General features: G+C 34.8%; 1 protein-coding gene across 2 annotated transcripts in view; it reads left to right on the top strand.

Annotated features, from left to right (window-relative positions):
- TOP2B (DNA topoisomerase II beta) overlaps positions 1 to 25,541 on the top strand; it is a 65,197-nt gene that overhangs the window by 29,547 nt on the left and 10,109 nt on the right. For both annotated transcript variants that reach the window (XM_019422918.2, XM_019422917.2), the window contains exons 11-30: positions 1,390 to 1,528; positions 1,873 to 2,030; positions 2,281 to 2,406; positions 7,872 to 7,982; positions 8,064 to 8,169; positions 9,678 to 9,787; positions 10,133 to 10,225; positions 10,317 to 10,431; positions 12,231 to 12,352; positions 12,552 to 12,700; positions 13,238 to 13,469; positions 15,064 to 15,198; positions 15,768 to 15,968; positions 16,964 to 17,159; positions 17,304 to 17,395; positions 20,189 to 20,344; positions 20,494 to 20,577; positions 22,359 to 22,553; positions 24,751 to 24,895; positions 25,366 to 25,527. In XM_019422918.2, coding sequence (XP_019278463.1) covers positions 1,390 to 1,528; positions 1,873 to 2,030; positions 2,281 to 2,406; positions 7,872 to 7,982; positions 8,064 to 8,169; positions 9,678 to 9,787; positions 10,133 to 10,225; positions 10,317 to 10,431; positions 12,231 to 12,352; positions 12,552 to 12,700; positions 13,238 to 13,469; positions 15,064 to 15,198; positions 15,768 to 15,968; positions 16,964 to 17,159; positions 17,304 to 17,395; positions 20,189 to 20,344; positions 20,494 to 20,577; positions 22,359 to 22,553; positions 24,751 to 24,895; positions 25,366 to 25,527 — 2,827 coding nt within the window. The remainder of the gene's footprint in view (positions 1 to 1,389; positions 1,529 to 1,872; positions 2,031 to 2,280; positions 2,407 to 7,871; positions 7,983 to 8,063; positions 8,170 to 9,677; positions 9,788 to 10,132; positions 10,226 to 10,316; positions 10,432 to 12,230; positions 12,353 to 12,551; positions 12,701 to 13,237; positions 13,470 to 15,063; positions 15,199 to 15,767; positions 15,969 to 16,963; positions 17,160 to 17,303; positions 17,396 to 20,188; positions 20,345 to 20,493; positions 20,578 to 22,358; positions 22,554 to 24,750; positions 24,896 to 25,365; positions 25,528 to 25,541) is intronic.

Genomic DNA, 25,541 nt, shown 5'->3' with positions numbered 1-25,541 from the left:
TTTTTATTGGTCATTATCCAGCCAGATTTTCCTCTGACAAATGTAGATAGGTCCTTATAGGACTTCTGCTTTCATCTTTTCTACTCCTTTTAATTTCATCTACTGATTTTTACCTTTATATAGTTTTTTTTAAAAAAATTGTGGTAACCTATGCATAATATAAAATTTACCATATTCTACATATTTTATAATTTGATTTTACTTTGTACATATTTAGACTGCTTAACTTTCTGAAACTAGGTGAGAGTACAAATAAATAATGTTAGATTTTTAACTGATCCTTGTAGCTGTTAATAATTTCTCAAAATCTGTTGTATATTGGCAAGATTTATTTCACTTCCTTTGTTCGGCAGTACCATCAGTAAATATATATTAAAGAAGCATGTGTGAAGTACCTTTAAATATATTTGCACTAGGAATATAAAGATGAATAAATCACAGCCCCTCCTCTTTTGAAGTTTATAGTTTGGTTGGGGAGTGCCGTGTAATTGCCATAGAAATAACGTATCACATTCTGGTATGGGAAATTCAAAGGTAGGCTCTCACAAACAAAAACAAAAATTGTTTTTCAGGTTCTAGCGTAAAGTCTATAGAAATAGTACTTTTGGATCTAATAATGAATTCTGAATACAAAGGACCCTGTATTAATGCTTCTGCAAATTTCTGCCCTTATGACATTCATGATGAAGTGATTTGATTTTAGATTTTAGATTTTTTCATTTTGAGAGGATTAAGTTTAGATTTGGCAACATAGTCCATATCTCAGACATTCCAGAAATCTATTTCATACACCTGAAACAAACTTTTTAGGATAATGAAAAATAAATACCTCCAACTTGGAGATTCTTCACTTTTTTCTTTTTGTGTTAACATCTCGTCACACGTTGACTCCCTGCGTGGTGACACACAATATATAATGTTGGAGTCCTGTTGCCATACTTGTTTAAAGCATAAGGACTATTCATGAGTTCTTGAATTCATCTAATGTTTCCTACGTATTAATAGTTTTTGTCATAGTGAATTCAAGATTTCTATTTTTGAAGGATATGAGAAATGTCAGTGTATAGAATTTCCCAGGTACTAAATTTATGGTGGATCAGGTTTTACTTGTTAATTTAACAAAATTAACTTGTATCAAAAGCTGTGTGTATTTCTCATGGAGTTTATTATAATAGAGTTTTTTTCATATTTAGGAAAGTTCTTTATTCATGTTTTTGTTTCTGTACAATAGGCTATTGTATATAGCTGCCTGAGTTAGCTTTACTGAGTTAGAGTAAAATTTGCTAGTATGTATCATTATTATCATTAGGCCATATAACTGCACAGATTCCAATTATTACATTAATTTTAGCTAAGTGTATGAACTTCTGGCTTGTTCTTTGTTTTTAGGCCTCTAACTGTGGCATTGTAGAAAGTATTCTGAACTGGGTGAAATTTAAGGCTCAGACTCAGCTGAACAAGAAGTGTTCATCAGTAAAGTATAGTAAAATCAAAGGTATTCCCAAGCTGGATGATGCTAATGATGCTGGTAAGGTTCATATTTTTTTTCAAGATTTTGATTTAAATTTTTATCCAATTATAGAAAGTATTCATTTTCCACATGTAGTTAGACTATATGATTTTATGTTCAGAATATAATTTTACTTCATTAAAATCGTCACATGCATCACATCAATTTCCTCAAGATAGGAATTCAATAATAAAATATTCTTAATATTTTAACTGTACTATTAGTATTTAAAGTCTACTATTGTATCATGTTACTCTTACAGTCTTACTGTCATCACTGTGATTATGAATTTTTCTGGCTTCATTTTTCTCACTGGTAAAATTGAGGAGTTTGGAGTATATGTCGTTTTTAATACCTCTCAGGTGGCAAACATTCCCTGGAGTGTACATTGATACTAACAGAGGGAGACTCTGCCAAATCGCTGGCTGTGTCTGGATTAGGTGTGATCGGGCGAGACAGATACGGAGTCTTTCCACTTAGGGGAAAAATTCTTAACGTCCGAGAAGCTTCCCATAAACAGGTATCTCTCTCTTTCTTGCATATATCTCCACATATATATGATATCTTAATACTTTATTAAAATTGCTGAATTTTTAAATGTAAATTCAGACTCACTTTTTATATATTTCAACACTTTTTTAAAAAAAAGATTTTGTAATCTCTACAAACTTAGAACCCTAAGATCAAGAGTCACATGCTCTAGTGACTGGGCCAGTTTGGCGGCCTTCAACACTTTTAACATACTCTGAATTCTTTTTCTTTTTGCACAGATCATGGAAAATGCAGAAATAAACAATATTATCAAAATAGTTGGTCTACAATACAAGAAAAGTTACGATGATGCAGAATCTCTGAAAACTTTACGCTATGGGAAGATTATGATTATGACTGATCAGGTTGGTTTAAAGGTTGCCACATATTTAAAACGTACATCTTTTTGAATGCCCTTTTGATATTTGTTTCATGAGACTTACTTCAAGAAAGTAAAAGTGAAAACGATTGTACGTCAAAGGGGGGAGAAAACATTTAATGGTACTGCTTGTGTGAAACATATTTTACATTTCTGATTTATTTGGAAAGTGTTTTTGGTTATTTTAAAAATGTTTTTAAATGCACTAAGTATGAGAAGAGTAGAATACATTGTAGTAGTATTATGGGGTGGAAGCCTACCTGAAAGTTGAGTGGAAATGGTGAGATTTATAAGCAAGAAAGATTAATCAATACAGTAATTTTTTCAAGATTTTATTTAAATTCTAGTTAACATATATTGTAGTGTTGGTTTCAGGAGTAGAATTTAGTGATTCATCACTCACATATGATATGCAGTGCTCATCCTAGCGGGTGCCCTCCTTAATGCCCATCCCCCGTCCAACTTCCCTCCAGCAAGCCTCAGTCTGTTCTCTACAGTTGAGAGTTTCTTATGGTTTGCCTCCCTCTATTTTTTATTTCCCTTCCACTATGTTTGTCTGTTTTGTTTCTTATATTCCGCATATGAGTGAAATCATATGGTATTTGTCTTTCTCTGACTTATTTTGCTTAGGATAATACACTCTAGCTCCATCCACGTTGTTGCAAATGGCAAGATTTCATTCTTTTGGATGGCTGAGTAATATTCCGTTGTGTGTGTATGTGTGTGTGTGTGTGTGTGTGTGTGTGTGCGCGCGTGCGTGTGTATACACACACCCCACATCTTCTTTATCCATTCATCAGTGGATGGACATTTGACCTCTTTCCATAACTTGGCTATTGTTGATAATGCTGTTTTAAACTTCAGGATGCATATTCCCCTTCATATCACTATTTTTACATCCTTTGGATAAATACCTAGTAGTGCAATTGCTGGGTCATTGGCTAGTTCTATTTTTAACGAACCTCCATACTGTTTTCCAGAGTGGCTGTACCAGTGTGCATTCCCACCAACAGTGTAAGAGGGTTCCCCTTTCTCTGCATCCTCACCAACATCTGTTGTTTACCGTGCTGTTACTTTTAGCTGTTATCACAGGTGTGAGGTGGTATCTCATTGTGGTTTTGATTTGTGTTTCCCTGATGAACAGTGATGTTGAGCCTCTTTTCATGTATTTGTTTCTATGTCATTTATTTCTGTTCAAAGCTTTATTATTTCCCTTCTGCTGGCTTTAGGCTTCACTTGCTTTTCCTTTTCTAGCTCTTTTAGGTATGAGGTTAGTTTGTGTATTTGAGACTTTTTTTGTTTCTCGAGTTAGGCCTGTATTGCTACATATTCTATATTGCTATATACGTCCTTCTTAGGACCGGTTTTGCTGCATTCTAAACACTGTCGTGTTTTCATCTTCTTTTGTTTCCATGTGTTCTTTTATTTCTTCTTTAAAGTCCTGGTTAATCCATTCATATTTGAATAGGATGTTCTTTAACCCCCATGTATTTGTGGTCTTTCCAATTTTTTCTTGTGGTTGACTTCAAGTTTCATAGAGTTGTGGTCTGAAAATAATCATGGTATGATCTCAATCTTTTTGTACTGGTTGAGACCTGATTTGTTACCTAGTGTGTGATCTCTTCTGGAGAATGTTACGTGTGCACTCAAAAAGAACGTGTATTCTGCTTTAGGATGACATGTTCTGAATATATCTGTTATGTCCATCCAGTCAGGTGTGTCATTCAAAGCCGTTGTTGCCTTGTTGATTTTCTTTGTCCTTTGCTGTAAGTAGGGGGCTAACATCCTCTAGTATTATTGTATTGTTATCAATGAGTTTCTTTATGTATGTTGTTAATTGATTTATATATTGGGGTGCTCCAAGTTGGGGGTATAAATATTTACAGTTGTTAGATCTTCCTGTTGGATAGATCCCTTTATTATTATATAGTGCTCTTTTTCATCTCTTGTTAGTCTTTGGTTTAAAATCTAGTTTGTCTGATATAAGTATGGCTACTCCAGCTTTCTTTTGACGTCCATTAGCATGATAGATTGTTCTCCATCCCCATACTTTGAGTCTGGAAGTGTCTTGGTTCCAAAATGAGTCTCTTATAGGCAGCATGTAGATGGGGTCTTGTTTTTTATCCATTCTGACACCCTGTTTCCTTTGATTGGAGCATTTAGTCTATTTACATTCAGGGTGGTTATTGATCAGTATGAAGTTAGTGCTATTGTATTACCTATAAAGTTGTTGTTTCTGGAGATTTTCCCTGTTCCTTTGTAGTTTTTGTTTCTTTTGGTCTTTCTTTCCCACTCAGAGTCCCCTTTAATATTTCTTGCAGGGTTGGTTTAGTGGTCGCAAACTCTAATTTTTGCTTAGGAGACTCTTTATCTCTCCTTCTATTCTGAATAACAGCCTTGCTGGATAAAGTATTCTTGGCTGAGTATTTTTCCCATTCAGCACGTTGAATATCTCATGCCACTCCCTTCTGGCCTGCCAAGTTTCTGGTGGAGACATCTGCTGCTAACCTTATTTGTCTTCCCTTGTAGGTTAGGGATTTCTTTTCCCTTGCTGATTTCAGGATTCTTTCTTTATCTCTTCTGTATTTTGCAAATTTTACCATGATATGTTTTGGTATTGGCCTGCTTTTGTTGATTTTCATGGGAGTTCTCTGTGCCTCCTGGATTTGGATGTCTGTTTCTTTCCCCAGATTAGGGAACTTTTCACCTATAATTTGCTCAAATAAACCTTCTGCTCCATTTCCCTTCTCTTCTTCTGGAACTGGTGTGATGTGAATGTTATTACTCTTTATGGAGTTGCTGAGTTCCCTAAGTTTACATTCATAATCCAGTATTTTTCTTTCCCTTTTCTTTTTCAGATTCATTATTTTCCATAATTTTATTTTTTATATCACCTATTCATTTCTGTGCTACTTCCATCCTTGTGATCATTATATCCAGTCAGTTTTGAATCTTGGCTATAGCATTTTTAATTTCAGATCGACTAGTTTTTAGGTCTTTTATCTTTGTGATAAGGGACTCCTTGGTGTCTTCTATGCTTTTCTCAAGCCCAGCTGGTATCCTTACGATTGTTTTAAATTCTGCTTCAGGCATCTTACTTATATTTGTTTTGATTATTCCCTGGCCCCATCCCTTCTTTCTTTTGGGATGAATTCCTTTGTCTTGGCATTTTGTCTAGGTCTCTGTCTTCTGTGTGTTAGGAAAACCTGTTATGATTCCTGACCCTGAGAGTAATGGCTATTTTAAGAAGAACTCATATATTGTCCAGGGCCTGGTGCTTCAGGAAGTGTTTCTGATGTATGCTGTATGCACTTGGCTGTTGTGTTTTGGCTGTTCTTTCCCTTAGGTCAATCGGCTGCAGAGTTTCTCCTTGCCTGCAGTGGGAACTGTTTGGACCTTGTCCCGTGTGTGGCGAATTTTAACTGTGTTTTGGTCTATTTGTTAAAACAAGCTAGATCCTATTTCCCTTAGAGCTGAAGCTTTGCAGCACTCTATGGTCAGTAGACTTGGTGTGTGCAGTGTGGGGGGTGGTGGTGGTGGTGTGCTGGTCTCCTAGGGGAGGGGCCCACTGTGCTGCTTCCCTGACTCTCAGGCACACTGCCCTAGTGAAAAAGTACCTGCAGAGCACAGAGGGGCGGAGCTTGGTGTAGACATCTCAAGCTGCTCACTGAATTTCATCAGTGCTGATGGGTGGGGACAAAAGGACCTCTCTGTTAGCACCAGCATCCAGGTTAGCTGCCCTCAGCAGGTTACTCTGCTCCTGTGCTAATGAACAGGGCAGCTCAGTGGCACCTGCCGACTCTTGTCCTCTGAGAGGCAGTGCCTCCTCTCCCAAATGCACTCCAAGAAGAGGAACTGTCTCTCCCAGTGCAATCCAGAGGATCCACAGACTACGCTGTTCGCTCCCGACTTCTCCACAGCGGTACCGCTGTGTCTGCCAGGCTCCACCCTGGAGAAAGCACAGATTTCTAGAAATTCAGACTTTGGGCTCTGTTGCTTGTAAAAACTTGTGATTATCAGCCTCTCTCATTTTCTCAGTCAGTGGTTTTGGGGAAGTGCTTTTTCTTGTGCAGCCCCATGTGCTGTGTGCTCACAAGCTCTCGCTCGCTTGAGCTCTCTCTCTCCTGTGCATGCATGCTCTTTCTCTTTCTCTCACCCTACCCCGCTCCTCTCTCCATGATCAGGGCTTCCTCCCCTCTGCAGCACCCGCGATTCTTTTCTCTGCACCTCCTACCTTCCATGATGTGGACTCTTTTCTCCCTTTAGTTGTGCAGTTTGTTTTCTCAGTCCTCAGATTGATTTCTTGGGTGTTTAGAATGATTTGATATTTATCTGTGTTCGAGGGAGAGATAACCATAGGATCCCCCTACTACTCTGCCATCTTAACCACTTAGGATATTGGTTAGTATTTGTATATGATGATATAATTTGGGATGTGTAAAAAGTAGGACTCGAATAGTAAAATGGCAATAATTAGGAATGAACCAGAAAATTGAAAAGGAAGAATTTCATATGCATCCAACTGCATGTCTCAGGTACTGTAATTAAAAACATTTGTAGAGAAAATCTTCCACTGAAAAAGTTGCTGTATAGTTTTAAGCAAAAATTTGGCTGTTTTTATATCAAGAGAATACTTATGAATACCTGTACTCCGTGGGTTACTACGTTTTATGTATTTCCATCCTTAAATCATTATTTTAGTGAAATCTATATAAGATACAGGAGTGCTGATGCATAGAGGCACTTGTACCCCAATGTTTATAAGTGGCACTTTCAACAATAGCCAAATTATGGGAAGAGCCTAAATGTCCATCAGTTGATGAATGGATAAAGAAGTTGTGGTTTATATATACAATGGAATACTACTTGGCAATGAGAAAGAATGAAATATGGCCTTTTGTAGCAACATGGATGGAACTGGAGAGTGTTATGCTAAGTGAAATAAATCGTACAGAGAAAGACAGATACCATATATTTTCACTCCTATGTGGATCTTGAGAAACTTCACAGAAGACCATGGGGGAGGAGAAGGGGAAAAAAAAGTTACAGAGAGTGAAGGAGGCAAACCATAAGAGACTCTTAAAAAACTGAGAATAAACTGAGGGTTGATGGGGGGTGGGAGGGAGGGGAAAGTAGGTGATGGGAATTGCAAAAAAAAATAAAACACTTAAGAATAATTACCACCCCCCAAATCTATATAAAACATGTAACGGTAGTATATTTTGTAATGACAAGAAGATTTAATGTATAACTAGCCATATTCATTATTTGAATTTTAAGAAAATATTTACTGTGATGATCTAAAGGATAATTTTTACTGTTTTATAAAATGTAGTTCCCAAATTTGAATGGAATTTTACCTGTGTTGCATTCATACCTTTTAAAATTTGGTTATATAAGTAATTTTATTTCATAAAATTATTATAGCACTCTGTACTAACATTTATTTAGGATCAAGATGGTTCTCACATAAAAGGCCTGCTTATTAATTTCATCCATCACAATTGGCCATCACTTTTGAAGCATGGTTTTCTTGAAGAGTTCATTACTCCTATTGTAAAGGTACTATTTACATTAATATATTTTTATACTGTTGTCTTAAAGAATAGCAGAAAACTAATTTTTTTATTTTATTAATTTAAGGCTAGCAAAAATAAGCAGGAACTTTCCTTCTATAGTATTCCTGAATTTGACGAGTGGAAAAAACATATAGAAAACCAGAAAGCCTGGAAAATAAAGTACTACAAAGGTTTGTATTTTAAAATACTTATTTGTGATGTTACTACTGACATAAATATGTTTTGAGATCATTATAAAATAATTTGAAAATATGTTTTAGACTACAAAAATAGCTGTTGCTGATTTTAAAAGAATTATTTTGGAAAATTTTGTAGAAGTAGAGAGGGTGGTATGATGGGCTTCCCATGCACTTTAACAGTCACCATCTCATTGCCAATCCTGTTTATCAAAACTCTTCTCACCTTCCCATTAATTTGAAATAACTTCCAGACGTTCTATTATTTCCATAATACTTTATTCATTTATTTTTAAAAATTTTTTTAAGTTTATTTTGAGAGAGAGAGCAGAGGAGGGGCAGAGAGAGGGAGGGAGGGAGGGAGAGAATCCCAGGCACGCTCAATGCTGTCAGAGCAGAGCCCGATGTGGGGCTTGAACTCACGAACCGTGAGATCATGACCTGAGCCGAAACCAAGAGTCAGATGCTTAACCGACTGAGCCACCCAGGCGCCCCTCCATAATATTTTAGTATGTATCTCTAAAAGAATGTTTTAAAAATGTCCCTAATTTCATTATCATACCTTTCTTTAATAACCTTACATATTCAGTTGGTGTTAAAATTCTCCTAATTATTAAAAAAATTATTTTTGAGTTAGGATCCAATCAAGGGCCACAGGTTGCATTTGGTTTGATAAATCTGTTAACTCTTAATTTATTGCTTCTCTTTCATTTTTTTTTCCTTGCAGTTCATTTGTTCAAAAGGTCGGATTGTTTGTCCTGCATAATTTTCTGCATTCTGAATTTTGATGATTATCACTGTAATTTCATTAAATATATAGTATGTTCCTTTGTCCCTTATTTTCTGTTTAAAAAATTGGTAGTTAAATCAGAGGCTTTATATAGATTTGGATTAGATTTATGTGGCAAAAACATTTAATAGGTAACTTTGTATATTTATGTCAAGAGGCCTGTAATATCTGAGTTTTCTTTGTTAAGATTGACCCATTGCTATAGGTGTTGCTAGCTTGATCTATCAGCTTTTAACCTAATAGTTTTAAACAACTGTTAATGTTCACAATTCATGTAAATTTTTTTAGCTTTATTGAAGAATAATTGACAAAATTATACATATTTAAAATGTACAACATGATGACTTGATATATATATTGGAAAATGATTACCACAGTCAATGTATCTATTACCTCACATAGTTAATTTTTTCTGTTTATAGAGGGAACATTTAAGATTATTCTCTCAGTAATTTTCAAGTATACAATACAGTATTATTAAGTATAGGCACCATGCTATACATTAAATCCCGAGAATTTATTCACCTGATAACAAAAAGTTTGTATTCTTTGATTGAACTTTCCCCATATGCCCCTCTCCCCAGCCCCTGGCAAATACCATTTTGTTCTCTTTCTGTGAGTTCAACTTTTTTAGATTCTACATATGAATGAGATCATATGGTATTTGTTCTCTGTCTGGATTATTTTCAACTTTATTTTTTAAATTGTGCAGGTTTGGGTACCAGCACAGCTAAAGAAGCAAAAGAATATTTTGCTGATATGGAAAGGCACCGTATCTTGTTTAGATATGCTGGCCCTGAAGATGATGCTGCCATTACCTTGGTAATCAAGTTAATTAAAAAATTTTTTTCCTAATATCCATCTCTCTACCTGCCATACCTTTCTTTCTAGTCTTGGTTTTCTGTGATAAGTCTCTTTTGAACTGGAATGCCCAAACTAGTTAATCTTAGTGTTTCTTCAGCCCAGTCTCACACAAATTATGCTGTGCTTTCAGAGTTCTTTAATTGAAAGACTTCTGTTCAAGTATATCTTGGACAGAAGCATATTTTAAAAAAACCCTTAATTTCTGAGCAATTAATAATTAGTTATTTGCCATTATAAATTTTAATGGTATAATGAAATTCATTTAATCTTTAATATTTTGAATTGTTACCTGGAATCTTTCAGGCATTCAGTAAGAAGAAGATTGATGACAGAAAAGAATGGTTAACAAATTTTATGGAAGATCGGAGACAGCGTAGGTTACATGGCTTACCAGAGGTTAGTCATAAAGAGTGGTGGTCTGGGGGAAGAAAGAGACTAAAAGTCATGCAGGACTAATGACTGTGTTGCTGTGTAACTTTTTTCTTAGCAATTTTTGTATGGTACAGCAACAAAGCATTTGACTTACAATGATTTCATCAACAAAGAATTGATTCTCTTCTCAAACTCAGACAATGAAAGATCTATACCATCTCTTGTTGATGGTAAGTAGCTTTTGTTTGAAAATCTTTCTCACTTTTGTATGTAGTTATTGAGTATATTCTTAATATCATGTATTCTAAGCCATTCTTATAATGAATTTTAAAAATCTGAATTTGTTTTTGAGATCTTTTGGTAGTACTGAAATCTTTTATAGTCCTTGATTCTTTAGAATCTTTTAAACTCTTTTTAAAAAGTTTTTTAGGAAAATTAGGGCAAAGTTTTGAAAGTTTTAACTCAAGTTGATTGCGGACTTTTAAAAATAAAAAGTAAAATCAGATTTTGATAAATTCTAAAATATTTAACTGAGACTAATTTTAAAAAATGCTTCTTGGGGCGCCTGGGTGGCTCAGTCGGTTGGGTGTCTGACTTCGGCTCAGGTCATGATCTGTCAGGCCGTGAGTTCGAGCCCTGCATCAGGCTCCATGCTGACAGCTCGGAGCCTGGAGCCTGTTTCAGATTCTGTGTCTCCTTCTCTCTGACCCTCCCCCATTCATGCTGTGTCTCTCTCTGTCTCAAAAATGAATAAACGTTAAAAAAAAAATGCTTCTTTATTTATTTTGAGAGAGAGGAGGGGAGAATCCCAAGCAGGCTCTGTGCTGTCAGCGTAGAGCCTGATGTGGGGCTCAGTGTCACGACCATGAGATCATGACCAGAGCTGAAGTCAAGAGTTAGACACTTAACCTACTGAGCCACCCAGGCACCCCCTGAGACTAAATTTTAAAAACACCTTTATACCTCAGTACCCAAAAACTTATGCCAAAAAATCTTTAGAAACTGGCACCCAGTAGTTAGAGCAGATTTTTGTCTTCTATCTAGAAACATTTAATTTTCATTTTATAACTTTTAGCAAGTTGATCTTTGTGTTCCTTGGGTTTTCAGCTAATAGCAGATGGTTTTACCCATCCATGTAATTCAGTTTTAAGTTACATCCCTTCTGTGAAGTCTTCTCTAACAACTGCAGTCTAAATTGGTTTCAGATGCCTAAACTTTTATTCCAATATTGTGTGCCTGTTATTTTACTTGTGTCAATTTTGCCTCCTCAGTTAGATTATAAAATTCTCAAGGAAAGTGGCCATATTTTGTCATCCTCTTGTTTCTACCTGCTCTGGGCCCACAATGATGATGATAGCTAGCCTATACTGAAAAGCTTATTACTGTGCTCACTGATCTAGAGCAAGAAGAATGATAAGGAAGCAGAATACTTTGCTTGCATTATCTCATGTAATCCTTATGATCACCCTGTTAGGAAGGTAATTATTTCTGTTACACTGATGAGGACACTGAGACTTACTGGTTTAGTAATTTGCAAAAAGTCAAATGGTAAACGGACAAGTTGAGGAGAGTATACAGATTAGTGGGATTCTAAAGCCTGCATTCTTAACTGCCATAACACGTCTCTTCTTTATAAGGGTTTCTGATTTGGGATACTCTAATAATATACTTGTCAAGATCATTGATGGTTTGTTGCTACTTTAGTTACAACTGACATTTGGGTGTATGGATGTTTGGCAACTCCTGTGAAAGGAATTTGGTACCACTGAGCGGTTCTTTAAGACCACCAGCAGGTGGGCTTTTACATGGTACTTCACTTTTGGAATAGACTGAGATGGTGTAAAATCATGTTACTATGTACTTAGTTTGTTAGAAAATCTCAGGTAACAATTTTAGTTATTTTTCAAAAGGAAACTGTTACCTTGCTTTTTTCTCTTGAATATATGGAGCATTGTTGTCATTAAAAGAAACATTGCAACGATATCTCAAGTAATATTTTTAAAAGAGGCATTGCTCTTTTTAAAAATAGGCTTTAAACCAGGCCAACGTAAAGTTTTATTTACCTGTTTCAAGAGGAATGATAAACGTGAAGTAAAAGTTGCCCAGTTGGCTGGATCTGTTGCTGAGATGTCTGCTTATCATCATGGAGAAGTAAGCATTAAGATTGGAATCAACTGAGAACTATACTTACTGGCATGAAGAATGATAATTAAGCATAATAAAGTATTTTTTCTTTTGTAAATTCTTTGGAAATGTGTAAGAGAATCAAGAATTTGGACTTTAATAACAATTAGGGAATATGTATGCAAAGTTTAGGATATTAACGTCATATTCTGTTTCTGTGTTGTAGCAAGCATTGATGATGACTATTGTGAATTTGGCTCAGAACTTTGTGGGAAGTAACAACATTAACTTGCTTCAGCCAATTGGTCAGTTTGGAACTCGGCTTCATGGTGGCAAAGATGCTGCAAGCCCTCGTTATATTTTCACAATGTTAAGGTAACAGTTTGCTTTTGCTGATACAGTGGTGTAAAGTTCTATTTGAAGTTTCTATTGAAACTAAAATGTTTAACAGAATTGTAATATGGAAATGATTGGGTACTGTAGTGAGGGTGAATGTTCCAAATTATTTGACTGCAAATAGAATGAAGTTTTTTTGATCTCAGTGTTTGGGAGTTATTGGTGAAACCAGTCCTAATTAATGTAAGGATGTTTTCTGATCCAAGTTTACTTTATAGGCTGAGGAGAGGTTTTGGGGTTTAGTCAGAGTAAGAGGAAATCCATAAAACATTATTTACTAATACTAAGAAATTAAGTAGGCTAGTAAGTAAGCACATAAGTAAAATAGGGCTATTTTATTCTGGCTTTCTGCCTGAAAAATCTATTTGGTAATAAGTTTAGTAAATTGGTTAAGTACATGTAATCAAATATTTTAAAAAATGCATTCCTCTTTTTGAAATATAGTCTTTAATTATGTATAAAGTTTTATTTCCTAAAACCAAGCCATTTTTCCATATTTTTTCCCCCTTTCATTAGCTCTTTATCAAGACTGCTTTTTCCTGCTGTGGATGACAACCTGCTTAAATTCCTTTATGATGATAATCAACGTGTAGAGCCTGAGTGGTATATTCCTATAATTCCCATGGTTTTAATAAATGGTGCTGAGGGCATTGGCACTGGATGGGCCTGTAAACTACCCAACTATGATGCTAGGGAAATTGTGAACAACGTCAGACGAATGCTAGATGGCTTGGATCCTCATCCTATGGTAATTGTTTAGAACTTCCTGCTTATATTGTTTATTTAACAAATGGTAATGTGTAAACTACAAAGTCCAGTCATTTTAGAAAAGTATTGGAACCATTTTCATTTTGGAACATATTGTAGACAATAAAGACCTTATTAGTGTGTACTTGATATGTGCTTATGGTAAAAAGTATAAGCTTTGGAAAAAGCCTGGAGAATAAGGATTATGGGGAGAAACTTTATTGAAAATTAAAAATAACTCATTTCAGGCTTTTAAATATCTAAATTATGTAGAGAATAATAGTTTCATGACAAAATTATATGCAACTTTGTTTTTGTTCTCAAACTAATAAATCCTATTAGAGTTGTAAGGACACTTAACACATTGTATATATTTTAATGTATCCTCATAATTTTAATTTTGTCCTATAGCATCCACTGTGCTTATTTTGCCCCAAACTCCCTCCAAGAAAAACTTCTTAAAAAGGTGTCTTCCCTTTGTTGACTTGATTTAAAATCATTCGGAAGTTTCCCTTTATAAAGATACACTTAAATAAAAGTATATATATTTTTTTTACATTTTTTTAATGTTTGTTTATTTTTGAAGGAGTGAGAAAGAGAGAGAGCATGAGCCCATAAGGGGCAGAGAGAGAGGGAGACACAGAATCCAAAGCAGGCTCCGGGTTTTGAGCTGTCCGCACAGAACCCAACGCAAGGCTTGAACTCACTAACTGTGAGATCATGACCTGAGTCAAGGCAGATGCTTAAACTGACTGAGACACCCAGGGACCCCTAAAATTGTATTTCTAATATAAAAATTAAAAAATTATAGTGGTCATTATAGAAAATGTAAATAAGCAGAGGAAAAAAACACTTCATAAAACCAGCATATGGAAACAAAATATTTTTATGTTATTTCTCTCCAAGTTTTATTTCATTCTTATAAAATCAAACAAAACATTAGGCTAAAAGTATGATTTAAAATCTTTTTCCCCTTAAATACTTTAAAGTACTCTAAAATATTTCTAATAGAAGCAAAAAATGTCTTATGATTATTGTGTCTTAATTTTTTCAGATGCATTTTAGAATATTAAGTCAGTCTATTTGGTCAATATTTGCTTTTCATGTGTGCGCTCTCTCTATACGTGTATATAGATATATGTATATATTGTAAGAGTATTCAAAATGTTTAAACAGTGTGGAAGAAGAGTAGTGGCCTGGAAGGCACATCATTGGAGAAAAGGTAGAAAGTCAGATTGGGTGCGGGTTGTGGAAGGCTTTCAATATAACATCCAAAGAGTTTGATTTGAAAGGATTATTAATCTAGGGGAGAAGGAGGGATAGAGGCAATAGGCTGAAAAAAAATTTTCTAAGACTAGGAAAGATGAAGCTAAGGTTTTGAGATTTGGAGATGTTGAGATTATATTAACAGAAGCTGTGAATTCAGGATCGAGTGATTATTTGGAGACAGACTATTGAGGGTGAGGAATTTAGTTTAAGTCATGTTAATCTGTCAGTAGCAGTAGACCGTAGACTAAGGGGCATTCAAGTGTGGTATAGGCATTTAAGAGAGAAGTCAAGTCAGTGCCTTGAGTTATTTTTATTTTTCTCTGCAGCTTCCAAACTACAAAAACTTTAAAGGAACGATCCAAGAGCTTGGTCAAAACCAATATGCAGTCAGTGGTGAAATATTTGTGGTGGATAGAAACACAGTAGAGATTACAGAGCTTCCAGTTAGAACTTGGACACAGGTTAGTATACGTGTGTGAGCTGCCTGTCAGGAGGGCAGTGTGTTATGTAATGCTTTCTGGTAAGAATATGATTCCGTCGTTGTTTGTCCTCAGTTTGTACAGTGTTTAAAATTTCCTGTATACATTTTTGACCCCTCCAAATCGAATTTGTGCTTTGAATGTTGAAGTAGTAATTTAAAAGTTTAATTTCTTTAAAAGGTAAAATGACTTAAGCTAGCTTTGAACCCTTACAAATATGGTCAATAAGTCCGTGTCAGTATCAGCTGTTACGATCTAAAAGTATATGCGTTGTCATCTCTTGTCTGCTGTGGTTGATGTCATCCTCTTCATACTCTTAGCCCTTTCCTTGCGCTTTGGTGTAGGAGATCAGAACCGTTACTGTGTATCTTCTTTCACCACTGAGACCCCCATATATTGTCCTTTATAGATGCTGGGCAGGAGATGATAGACATGGCATTTTTCTTTTTTTCCCACCAGAATTGGGAATATTTTAAGAATTGCATGACTTACAGTATGAGAATGCAAGTGTGTGTCAGGAGAAGAATTACTTACTTTTATATCTTTTGTAGGTATACAAAGAACAGGTTTTGGAACCTATGCTAAATGGAACAGATAAAACACCAGCATTAATTTCTGATTATAAAGAATATCATACTGATACAACTGTGAAATTTGTGGTGAAAATGACTGAAGAGAAGCTAGCACAAGCAGAAGCTGCTGGATTGCATAAAGTTTTTAAACTTCAAACTACTCTTACTTGTAATTCCATGGTAATTGATTAGATTTACTATTAATTTAATGTTTCTTCCATGCCATGAGTTGGATTTTTGCGATTGGCTTCATGATGGTTGTGGCTATAATAAATCTGAATGGTTTTCCCCCTATATATTTGCTGAAGAATCTAGAGGTACATTCCTTTTCCTCTCCTATTACCCACTACTCTTAATCCCAACTCTGCATTTGTGCATCTGGGCTTGAACACAGAGGATATGTACACTGACCAGAAGTTATGAGAATGATTGGTGCAGGATTTTCATGTTCCTTCTTCCTGTCTCTGTTAGCATTTTAATTGTGGAGTACTTCTCTCCCCACAGCTCTAATCTGCTTTACTAAACTTGTATATTTGTGTTTGTATGTAATTGGAGAGAAAGGTAGAAAGTGAACATGTATGAGTAACCCTCATTCCATTCCAAATTAGCTTTTAGACATAAAATAGAGTAAGAGAAAAAGTCCAATAGCACAGTGGCTGAGACAAACTGCCATAATCTGCTAAGAATGGCAGATGGAAAAAGGAGAATAAGGATAGAGAAGAAGTAAAATTTTCCTCCAAATTGAGGAAGTTTGAATGAATTATAGCATGATTATAAAAAACAAAAAAGCGACAAATATACCTCTATTAGGTATATGGGGGAGAGAGAACTTGAACATTTGTGAACTCACCATTTGTAAACAAACTTTTAACATTTATTTTTAGTTTGAAAAAAATTTCTTAGATGGTTTTATAGCCATTTTGAGTAGGAACCTTTTTTTAAAGGACCTATTTATCTTTCAGAATTATTTTAAATATTGTCATAGTTTTGAGAATTGAATGTTTCTTGGAGTCACCAAAGGAATATTTAATAATTTTGGTTCTATTTAACAAGCATTTAGCGGTGGTGTCTGTTCATTTAAGTACGTTGTAGTTATTTTAAATACTGTAGATGTCCTACAAGTTAAAAATACCAGTACGGATTTATGTCATCTTCAAAAACTGTGTTTTCCTTAGGTACTCTTTGATCATATGGGATGTCTCAAGAAGTATGAAACTGTGCAAGACATTTTGAAAGAATTCTTTGATTTACGATTAAGTTATTACGGTTTACGTAAGGAGTGGCTTGTAGGAATGTTGGGAGCAGAATCTACAAAGCTTAACAATCAAGCCCGTTTCATTTTAGAGAAGATACAGGGAAAAATTACCATAGGTAAGATGCAACCTTTAAAAATTTAAACATTAGTTAAAATGGAAAAAAAACTTTATTAATAGAAGACATTTTTATCAGTAGAATATAAACAAATACAAATTGAATCTCTTTTCTTGATCCTAACTTTATTTTTCCCTCACATAGAGAATAGGTCAAAGAAAGATTTGATTCAAATGTTAGTCCAGAGAGGTTATGAATCTGACCCAGTGAAAGCCTGGAAAGAAGCACAAGAAAAGGTAATCATTTGCAGAACAAGACATTCAGAGAAGCTTTTAAAAGCAAATTCCAAAACAAACAACCCAACCCCTAAATTTTAAATTTAATGCTGCTGTAAAGGTGCCGAGTTCTCTGTTTGGAGACTGAAGTCTTCTGTTCATCCGCAGAACAGATACAGTGCAGGACTTTGCAGTGCACACCCACCACAGAGCCCTTTGCCAGTGTGACCCAGCCAGGGCCTGGAGAAATGACTCCAGGTGTGAGAAGGTAGCTCAGTCTCCTTGGCCTTTTTTCTGAGCCTGCCATTAAAGGGTGTTACTCGTGGTGGTGGTCTTTGTGAGGTGCATGTGTACAACCCGGGAACTATACTGGTAGCACATAGATGATTTCACACTGGTCTGACGATTGCCATAGTATGGTATCCAGTCACCATTCACTTGGTGTGGTTTTGGTTTATGCTGGGAAGACTAGAGACAAAATCTTCAATAGTATAGGGTTTATTGAGCACCAAGTATGTGCTCTGTCCTACGCTTAGATCTTTGACTAGAAGTTTAAACCCTGGAACTTCAGATGAAATCTGATCTTTTATTTATTAAATTGTCCATTTCAGATCATAAAGTACTAGTATTCAGTGAATGGAATATTGAAACTTTGAGATTCTTCTCAAGAATTAGTCTCTTTCTGTTGTATATAATTAAAAGAAAAATTTAAAAAGGCAATACAACATTGTGATTGAGAACACAAATGTACAAAAGGAAGAACGTTATAGAAATGACTTCTTAATTAGAATGTTGTGTATACGTGATAACAGTTACAATTATATGACATAACTTAAAGTGAAACTTGACACTTCCCTACATTTATGAATTCTCAACCCACAATGTTTTTCAGATTTTTTATCAACTACATTGAAGTGTTGCTTTTGTTTTTATTATTTAAGCTTTTTAAAAGTTTGAACAGTCTATAGAATGCCAGATATTAGAGCGAGTAAATTTAGAATAAATTATATGCTTAGCAATTATATATTAAGATAATAGGCTTATTTATCGTTTGGGGAAGATGGGGGAGGACAAGATGGGGAGTGTTCAGAATTAAGATGATCCAAGCACTTTGCTCTTTTCAGTGTGTTTTACTGCATTTTTAAACCCCAAATTATGGTTTATACACTGCTTGCCCTTCTGTATCATTGTTGGTTTAAACTATATCTTAAAAAAAATTAACTAGTAAGCTAGTAAATTTAATGCTTAGTTTTAAAAGATAAAGATGTTTAGGGTTTGAGAGTGCCCTTCCAGTGGAAGTAGACTTCATGGATAAAACCTAGTGGTTGGTTTCACTAATTTCATTGTCACCATCAAAATTTTTTCAGCATCTTGGCCATGTGTTCACTTTGGGGGTGAAGGTAACAAAAGGAGCTGCTCTTACAAGAGTGTCCTATTGTGTAGAGTTGGAGAAGAGAGAATTACAAAGCAGATAATTATGAGATTAAAGTTTTTATTCTTGATTTCTGAAAGTATCCTTAGTTATCTTCATGCTAACAGTGGTAGATACACATATATCCATAGAATGTTACCAATATTCTGGGTGTCATCAAAACCTAGAGCAAACAGACTTCTAGAGTGTGGATCTAAACAGGATTTTATGACAGCCTGATAATATTTTAATAGTAGTGTAACAACCTAAATATTCCATAGAAACACACTGTTTCATGAAGAATTTTTGAAAACAGTAGAATTTACGAATTTGTCGTAAGTACTATTTGTCTGGGTACTTTTTGATCATTTATCGGCTCAGCAACAGCATTTCTTATTTGGCTAATGTTGCTTAATTGAATTCATAGTTTTGTTTATGTAATGAAGCATGTTGCTTTGCAATTTTTAATCTTTATCCCTTCTAAAGTACACTAAACTTTACTTTGTGTATATATACATCATTTTACTGAAAATTTTAAACTAAATTGAAAGCGATTTTTTTCTTTTTTTGGTTACCAAAAGCGAACGTTTTGTTTCTTGGGATGTCATGGTTAACTCAGTCATTTTTAATTATCTGAGTGCCTTAAAAAATTTAAATGCAATTTTATTTAATGGCTGTTGTTATTTTAAAAATCTTAAAGGTGATGTCACCTGTAATAACTTCTATTAAATTCATTGGATTTTGAAATTTAATATTAGCATAAGAGGATTTTTTATTGCAACCGTTTCTGTGAAAAAAGACCTTGCAAATAAAAATTTGGAATAGCCCTCACAATTCTTACTCTAACTCACCAGCTATTAAATTCTTAATTGAACTTTCTGTTCATTCTGACATGAGTATTGTTGCTTTAGAGAATTTTTATTAAGAAATCATACTTAGTGACTGCACCTTAGCATATTTATATTACAACTGTAAAACATTCTTTATAAGTGATACTTATTTCGGGTTTCAAATTGTTAATTCACTCACCAATATAAAAATCTGACAAGATGCAGTGATAAAACATTAGTTCCACTCTATTAATTTCAAGATGTGGTATCTTCTCATTTTATGACTTAGTGCCTGGGCAAAGCAGTTAATTTTTCATCAGATTCCTAGATAAATAGGGATTGACTATACATTCCTTTTGAAGATTTATTGTGTATTTTTAGAAAACTTTTTATAGCAAATACATATTTTATATTGTAATCCTGAAGATAGAAATCTAAAATAACCCCAACCACCCTGAGAATATAGCATTAAGAGTATAGCATTTGTGGAATTTTTAACTCCATATTCAATAAAATTCAGCGTTGATTTGATACTATACAGGACTTTAATATAAAGTTTATTATTTTTTACAGGCAGCAGAAGAGGAAGAAACACAAAACCAGCATGATGATAGTTCCTCTGATTCAGGAACTCCTTCAGGCCCCGATTTTAATTATATTTTAAATATGTCTCTGTGGTCTCTTACTAAAGAAAAAGTTGAAGAACTGATTAAACAGAGAGATGCAAAAGTATGAACTTTTGTGGGTTAAATAATTTGAAACTATTTCAGTATTATCCATTTATTTGTTTTTCTTTTTACAAAAAGAAGTATTTTGATTTACCCTTTATACTTTATTAAATTACTGAATGTTTAAATTTTACTACTTTTTTACTATAGGGGCGAGAGGTCAATGATCTTAAAAGAAAATCTCCTTCAGATCTTTGGAAAGAAGATTTAGCAGCATTTGTTGAGGAACTGGATGTAGGTTAAGTCTCCATTAAACTATATTTGGAAAAGTAATGTTTTTGAAATAAGAATGAAAGTTCTTTAATTAAATTATTTCAGTTTCTTTTAAGTCTGTAAAGGTTAATGTGTTTATAAGGTGCATTAGGATTAAGCTTCCAGCTCTACGAAGTTATAAAGAAAAGTCATATTTGGTATAGATGAGTGTAAAAACCTATATGAAGTTAAATTTAGAATAAATTGAATACTAACACTTTCTGTTAAATTTTCTTAACTTCAAAATAGCTTATTGATTCAGTTTAAGTATGTTAACTTTTACAAAGTAGAATGATAGTGACTTTAGGTTTATAACAGAGAAATTTTAACATAGTTTTTATAACTTAGTTTTCTCCAGGTAGAATTCTAATTTAAAAAAAAAAAAACGTAGAGAAAGATAGAAAATGTAAACTTTTTCTAAAATTGCCCAATTTGTTGTGAAGCAACTAACTCACTTAAAATATTAGAATTAAATTAAGGTTAGCAATATGATCATCTGATTTTGAGTAGCACAAGGTCAATTATTATTTGTCATTACTTGTATGATAGTACATTTTTTACTTTTAGTTGTTTCATTGATTTTTGTCCACATGTTTTAGTTTTATTTTCATGACCTAAATCAGAATTAGGACTCTTACAAATGAGGGTGGTAGCCTTATAGAATTTCTGGCATTTTTTAGTGCTGTTGTTCTGGGTTTCCTTAATCATCTTTCAAGTGTCATAATATGACTTAGATTAATGAATTAGATTTTTAAAAATTAGAGCCTTTTTCTGCTGGTACATGAAACAGGCATATGTTAAAAAGACATTGTTTCTGATTAATATTAATGATAGTCTAATACTGCTTTAAGTTTGATCACTGATTCTTGAGACATAGAAAACTTTTTGTGGCTATGCCTATAAATTTCCTGATTGTTGAAATATCATCACTCAGAATAGTCCCAGTGAATAACACTACTCTTCCCTCCTCTCCCCCACCTTTTTTTATTCCTCTTTTAATTCGTCACCTTATTTTATTACTTGATAATTAGCAAAATAGATCCAGACAACTTATTTTTTTCTGGATATGGTAACTTTTTACATCTAAAAAGATTTAGACTTAAATTTCATGTCTCTCTGTATCATTTAAAATCTTACGCCATTAATTGAATATCTTGTGTATTGGCACTGTGTTCTGTGTAATCCTCAGATTGACTCCTGTCACAACCCCAAATGAAAGAGCTTATTAAACAGTTATTTAGATGAAGATCCTGAAGTTTAGAGAGGTTAAATAACTTGTTTAGGGAGGCATTACATCATTATGGTTAAGAGCAGTTATGTTTGTAGAGTCCCAATCTTCCTCATTCATAAAATGGGGATTACATGAGTTTTAATGCCTGGAACTTAATAGGTGCTCTATAAATTATAACTTATTTCTTGTATTAGTTTAAACTAATAAATGAAGTGTTAAGATTGAAATCCAGGTCTGTCTGATTTCAAAGCTTATGTTATTTCCATTAAGCTATTATGCTACAAAGATTTCCTGTTTATCTGCAAGACAAGTGATACGAGTAGTGCGTGACCCCGAACACCACATGATCCCAGCTGAGCCCATGATTCTTGAAATTTGCTTTGATACACAAGGGCTTTGGATTACAAACACGTTTCAGAATGAATTACGCTCGCAAACCAAGGTTTTACTGTAGTTTGAATTTCTTATGCAGTACTGATTGTCTTTTCTAATGAGATGTTTCGCACCCACCCTTTTTATAATTATACTTCAGAAAGTGGAGGCGCAAGAACGAGAAGATATTCTGGCTGGAATGGCTGGGAAAGCAATAAAAGGTAAAGTTGGCAAACCTAAGGTGAAGAAACTTCAGTTGGAAGAGACAATGCCTTCCCCTTATGGGAGAAGAATAGTTCCTGAAATTACTGCTATGAAGGCAGATGCCAGCAAAAAGTTGCTGAAGAGGAAAAAGGTATGACATTTCTTTTGTTTTAACTCATTGGTAGACTCCATCTTCCTAATGATATATATATATATATTCAGTTTTACTGTGCGCTTATTAAATCATGCTTTGTTTCTAATATATTTCACTGTGATAGGAAATCATTTGTTCTATGAGAGCAGTTCGTCCACAAAATGAAAACATTAGTCAAGGATCTACATATGTAAAGAACTACTTGGTTGATGGAGTTTTTAAAATGAGAGCTAGAAATAGTCTATTTAGCAGCATTCTACATTAAAATCCTGGAACAACAACCAAAAACATATCAGCTTTAAAATATGAACTTTAGTTCTACATCATGACCAATTAAGGAAGTCTCTTAAGCAGAAAAATATTTGGTTTTCAAAGTAAGCTTTTACTATTTATTTGTTATTACCCTTAGTTAAAAAATTATCAAGCACCTCCCATGTCATTGGCATTGATTGGTTCTATTGAGGATTTAAAAGTATGGACTTAAGCTACCCTCCAGAAGGTTGTTGGGCAAGAGTTAGTCAAATTGAGAAGGCTGTTCAGAGTTGAGGAAACAGGAGGCATGGTGGTCTGAAAGAAGCAGATTTTTCTGGGCAGGTTGATTTTAGAGCCTAGGGAATATATAGATATGTCCATTAGTCTACTTAGAGCTTGAGAAATGAGCCTCAGAGATGGAGTGTACCGAGCTAATATTTGAAAGCATAGGAACTTTGTGATACCAGAGAGATCACTCTCTTCTACTGTTCTGATAAACTGATGTGTGTACTATTTGCCTCTTACCTAGCTTCCTAGCACACACAGGTTCCTCCTTAGGAAATGGCCTCTCTCCTTTTTAGTTGGTGTTTTGTTCTTAGCACTCTTCTCTTCACCTTACATAGTCTCAAGTAACCTCATCTATGCCCAGACCTTTTTTTTTTTTCACTCACATTGATGACTCTTGAATCTTTGTCCCTAACTTACAATGTTTTCAGGAGTGCCAGGTTAACACAGCTACCTGACTGCCCAAAGCCCCCTCAGACTCCACATAACTGAAGCTGAGCCCATTATCCTGATTTTAAAACCTCTTCCACCTCTGTGCCTTATCACCCATCACAAACAAGCCAAAAACCTGGGACTTTCTCATCTAATCAGTAACTGAATCCTACTGACTGCCTGTGTAGCAGTTCCACAATCCTCCCCCCACTGCCCCGCTTTTCTTGGTCTCCATTGATACTGGCTTAGAATTTCAGAAGTTTTCTTTGACGTAAAGTGTTCCTCTTAATTAGTCTTCCTGTCTCTAGTTATCATGACTTCTACATTTTTGTACTTCATTCTTCTCTGTTTTGTCTCTTACTACCTATGTGATATTTCCAAAAATAAGTCTGACTATTGCACAGATGCTCAAAAGTTTTCAGTGACTCCCCACTGACTGCACACAGATTCTAGTATCCAGTCATATAGCAACTGCATACCTCCCTGTGTTTCCATGTGCCTACTCTTTCCTTTTCCCTTTCCTTGAATCCTACCCGACTGTTTGAAATTTGCTAAACATAATATGGTGATCGTGCCTCTGTGTCTTTTGCCTGGGATGCTTTTCCCTCCTTTCCTTCTCTTCACTTGGCAAACATACATGATTCTTTCAAAACCCAGTCAGAAAGGCTCCTTCTCCATGAAGTCATCTCTGACCCTGCCTTGGGCAGAGTTGCTCACTTCTCCCCCTGGGTTACTTTTATACCTCCCTCCATATTTGTTATTTGTATTCTAATGACTTGTCCTGGTGTCCTTCTCTGTCTTTTAATAATCTTAGGGTAGGGAGACTTTGACTAATACCTAGCAGTGCATGACATGTGTTGCTTATCTTCTTTCAATAATCTGTGATTTTTTTCTAGTACGAGAGACCTGAAATATAGGAACTTATTTTGCAGGTACTTTTTGGTGTATTTTGCTATTGGTCTGAAAGCCCCTTTGATAATCAAAAGCTGCCATCTTATTTTTTTTACGGTTACTTTTAAGTAGCTATTATCTCATAGAGTGTATCAGAATAGTAGAGTGGTAAGCAATATCATTTGCTGCAGGTAAATAAAGTAGAAGATGGTCTGATCAATGTCCTCTGCATTATTTTTTTACTTATCTGATATGAAGAAGTGATCTATTGGCTGGAAATGTATGGTGTTAATTTGTATTTTTACTCCTAGTTATTTGTTTGTTTAATGTATAGGGTGATCTCGATACCACAGCAGTGAAAGTAGAATTTGACGAAGAATTCAGTGGAACACCAGTAGAGGGTACAGGAGAAGAGGCATTGATCCCGTCAGCTCCTGTAAATAAAGGTCCCAAACCCAAAAGGGAGAAAAAGGAGCCTGGTGAGGAACTGTTACAAAGATTTTTTTTTTGTTTTTTTTTTTTTTTAAGAAAAAATTTTTTTGTTTATTTTGAGAGAGAGCAAGTGTGAGTGGGGGAGGGGCAGAGAGAGAGGGACAGAGAGAATCAGAAGCAGGCTCCGTGAACTGTCAGTGCAGAGCCTGACGGGGGGCTCAGTCTCATGAACTGCAAGATCATGACCTGGGCTGAAATCAAGAGTCTGCCGCTTAACTGATTGAGCCACTCAGGTGCCCCTACCTACAAAGTATTTTTGTGAGGGGGGAAAAATATATATATGTACAGGGTATAGCTAGATTTTTTTTTATTGTGCTTTTTTTTTCCTCTAGTAGTTGATGTTAATGTCTTAAATTTTCATGAACATTATTTTATAATTAACCTTTCATTATGAGTTTTATTTTTAGTAATGACATTTGTATAAATATTGATATATACCTTATTCTTTCATTTTTAGGTACCAGGGTGAGAAAAACACCTACATCATCTGGTAAATCCACTGCAAAGAAAGTGAAGAAACGGAATCCTTGGTCAGATGATGAATCCAAGTCAGAAAGTGACTTGGAAGAAACAGAGCCTGTGGTTATTCCCAGAGATTCTTTGCTTAGGAGAGCAGCTGGTACTTTGATATAT

Source organism: Panthera pardus, unplaced genomic scaffold (assembly GCF_024362965.1).
Source record: "Panthera pardus isolate Hobbes unplaced genomic scaffold, ASM2436296v1 HiC_scaffold_16, whole genome shotgun sequence".
Lineage (NCBI taxonomy): Eukaryota > Metazoa > Chordata > Mammalia > Carnivora > Felidae > Panthera > Panthera pardus.
This window is presented reverse-complemented; position numbering and strand designations above follow the sequence as displayed.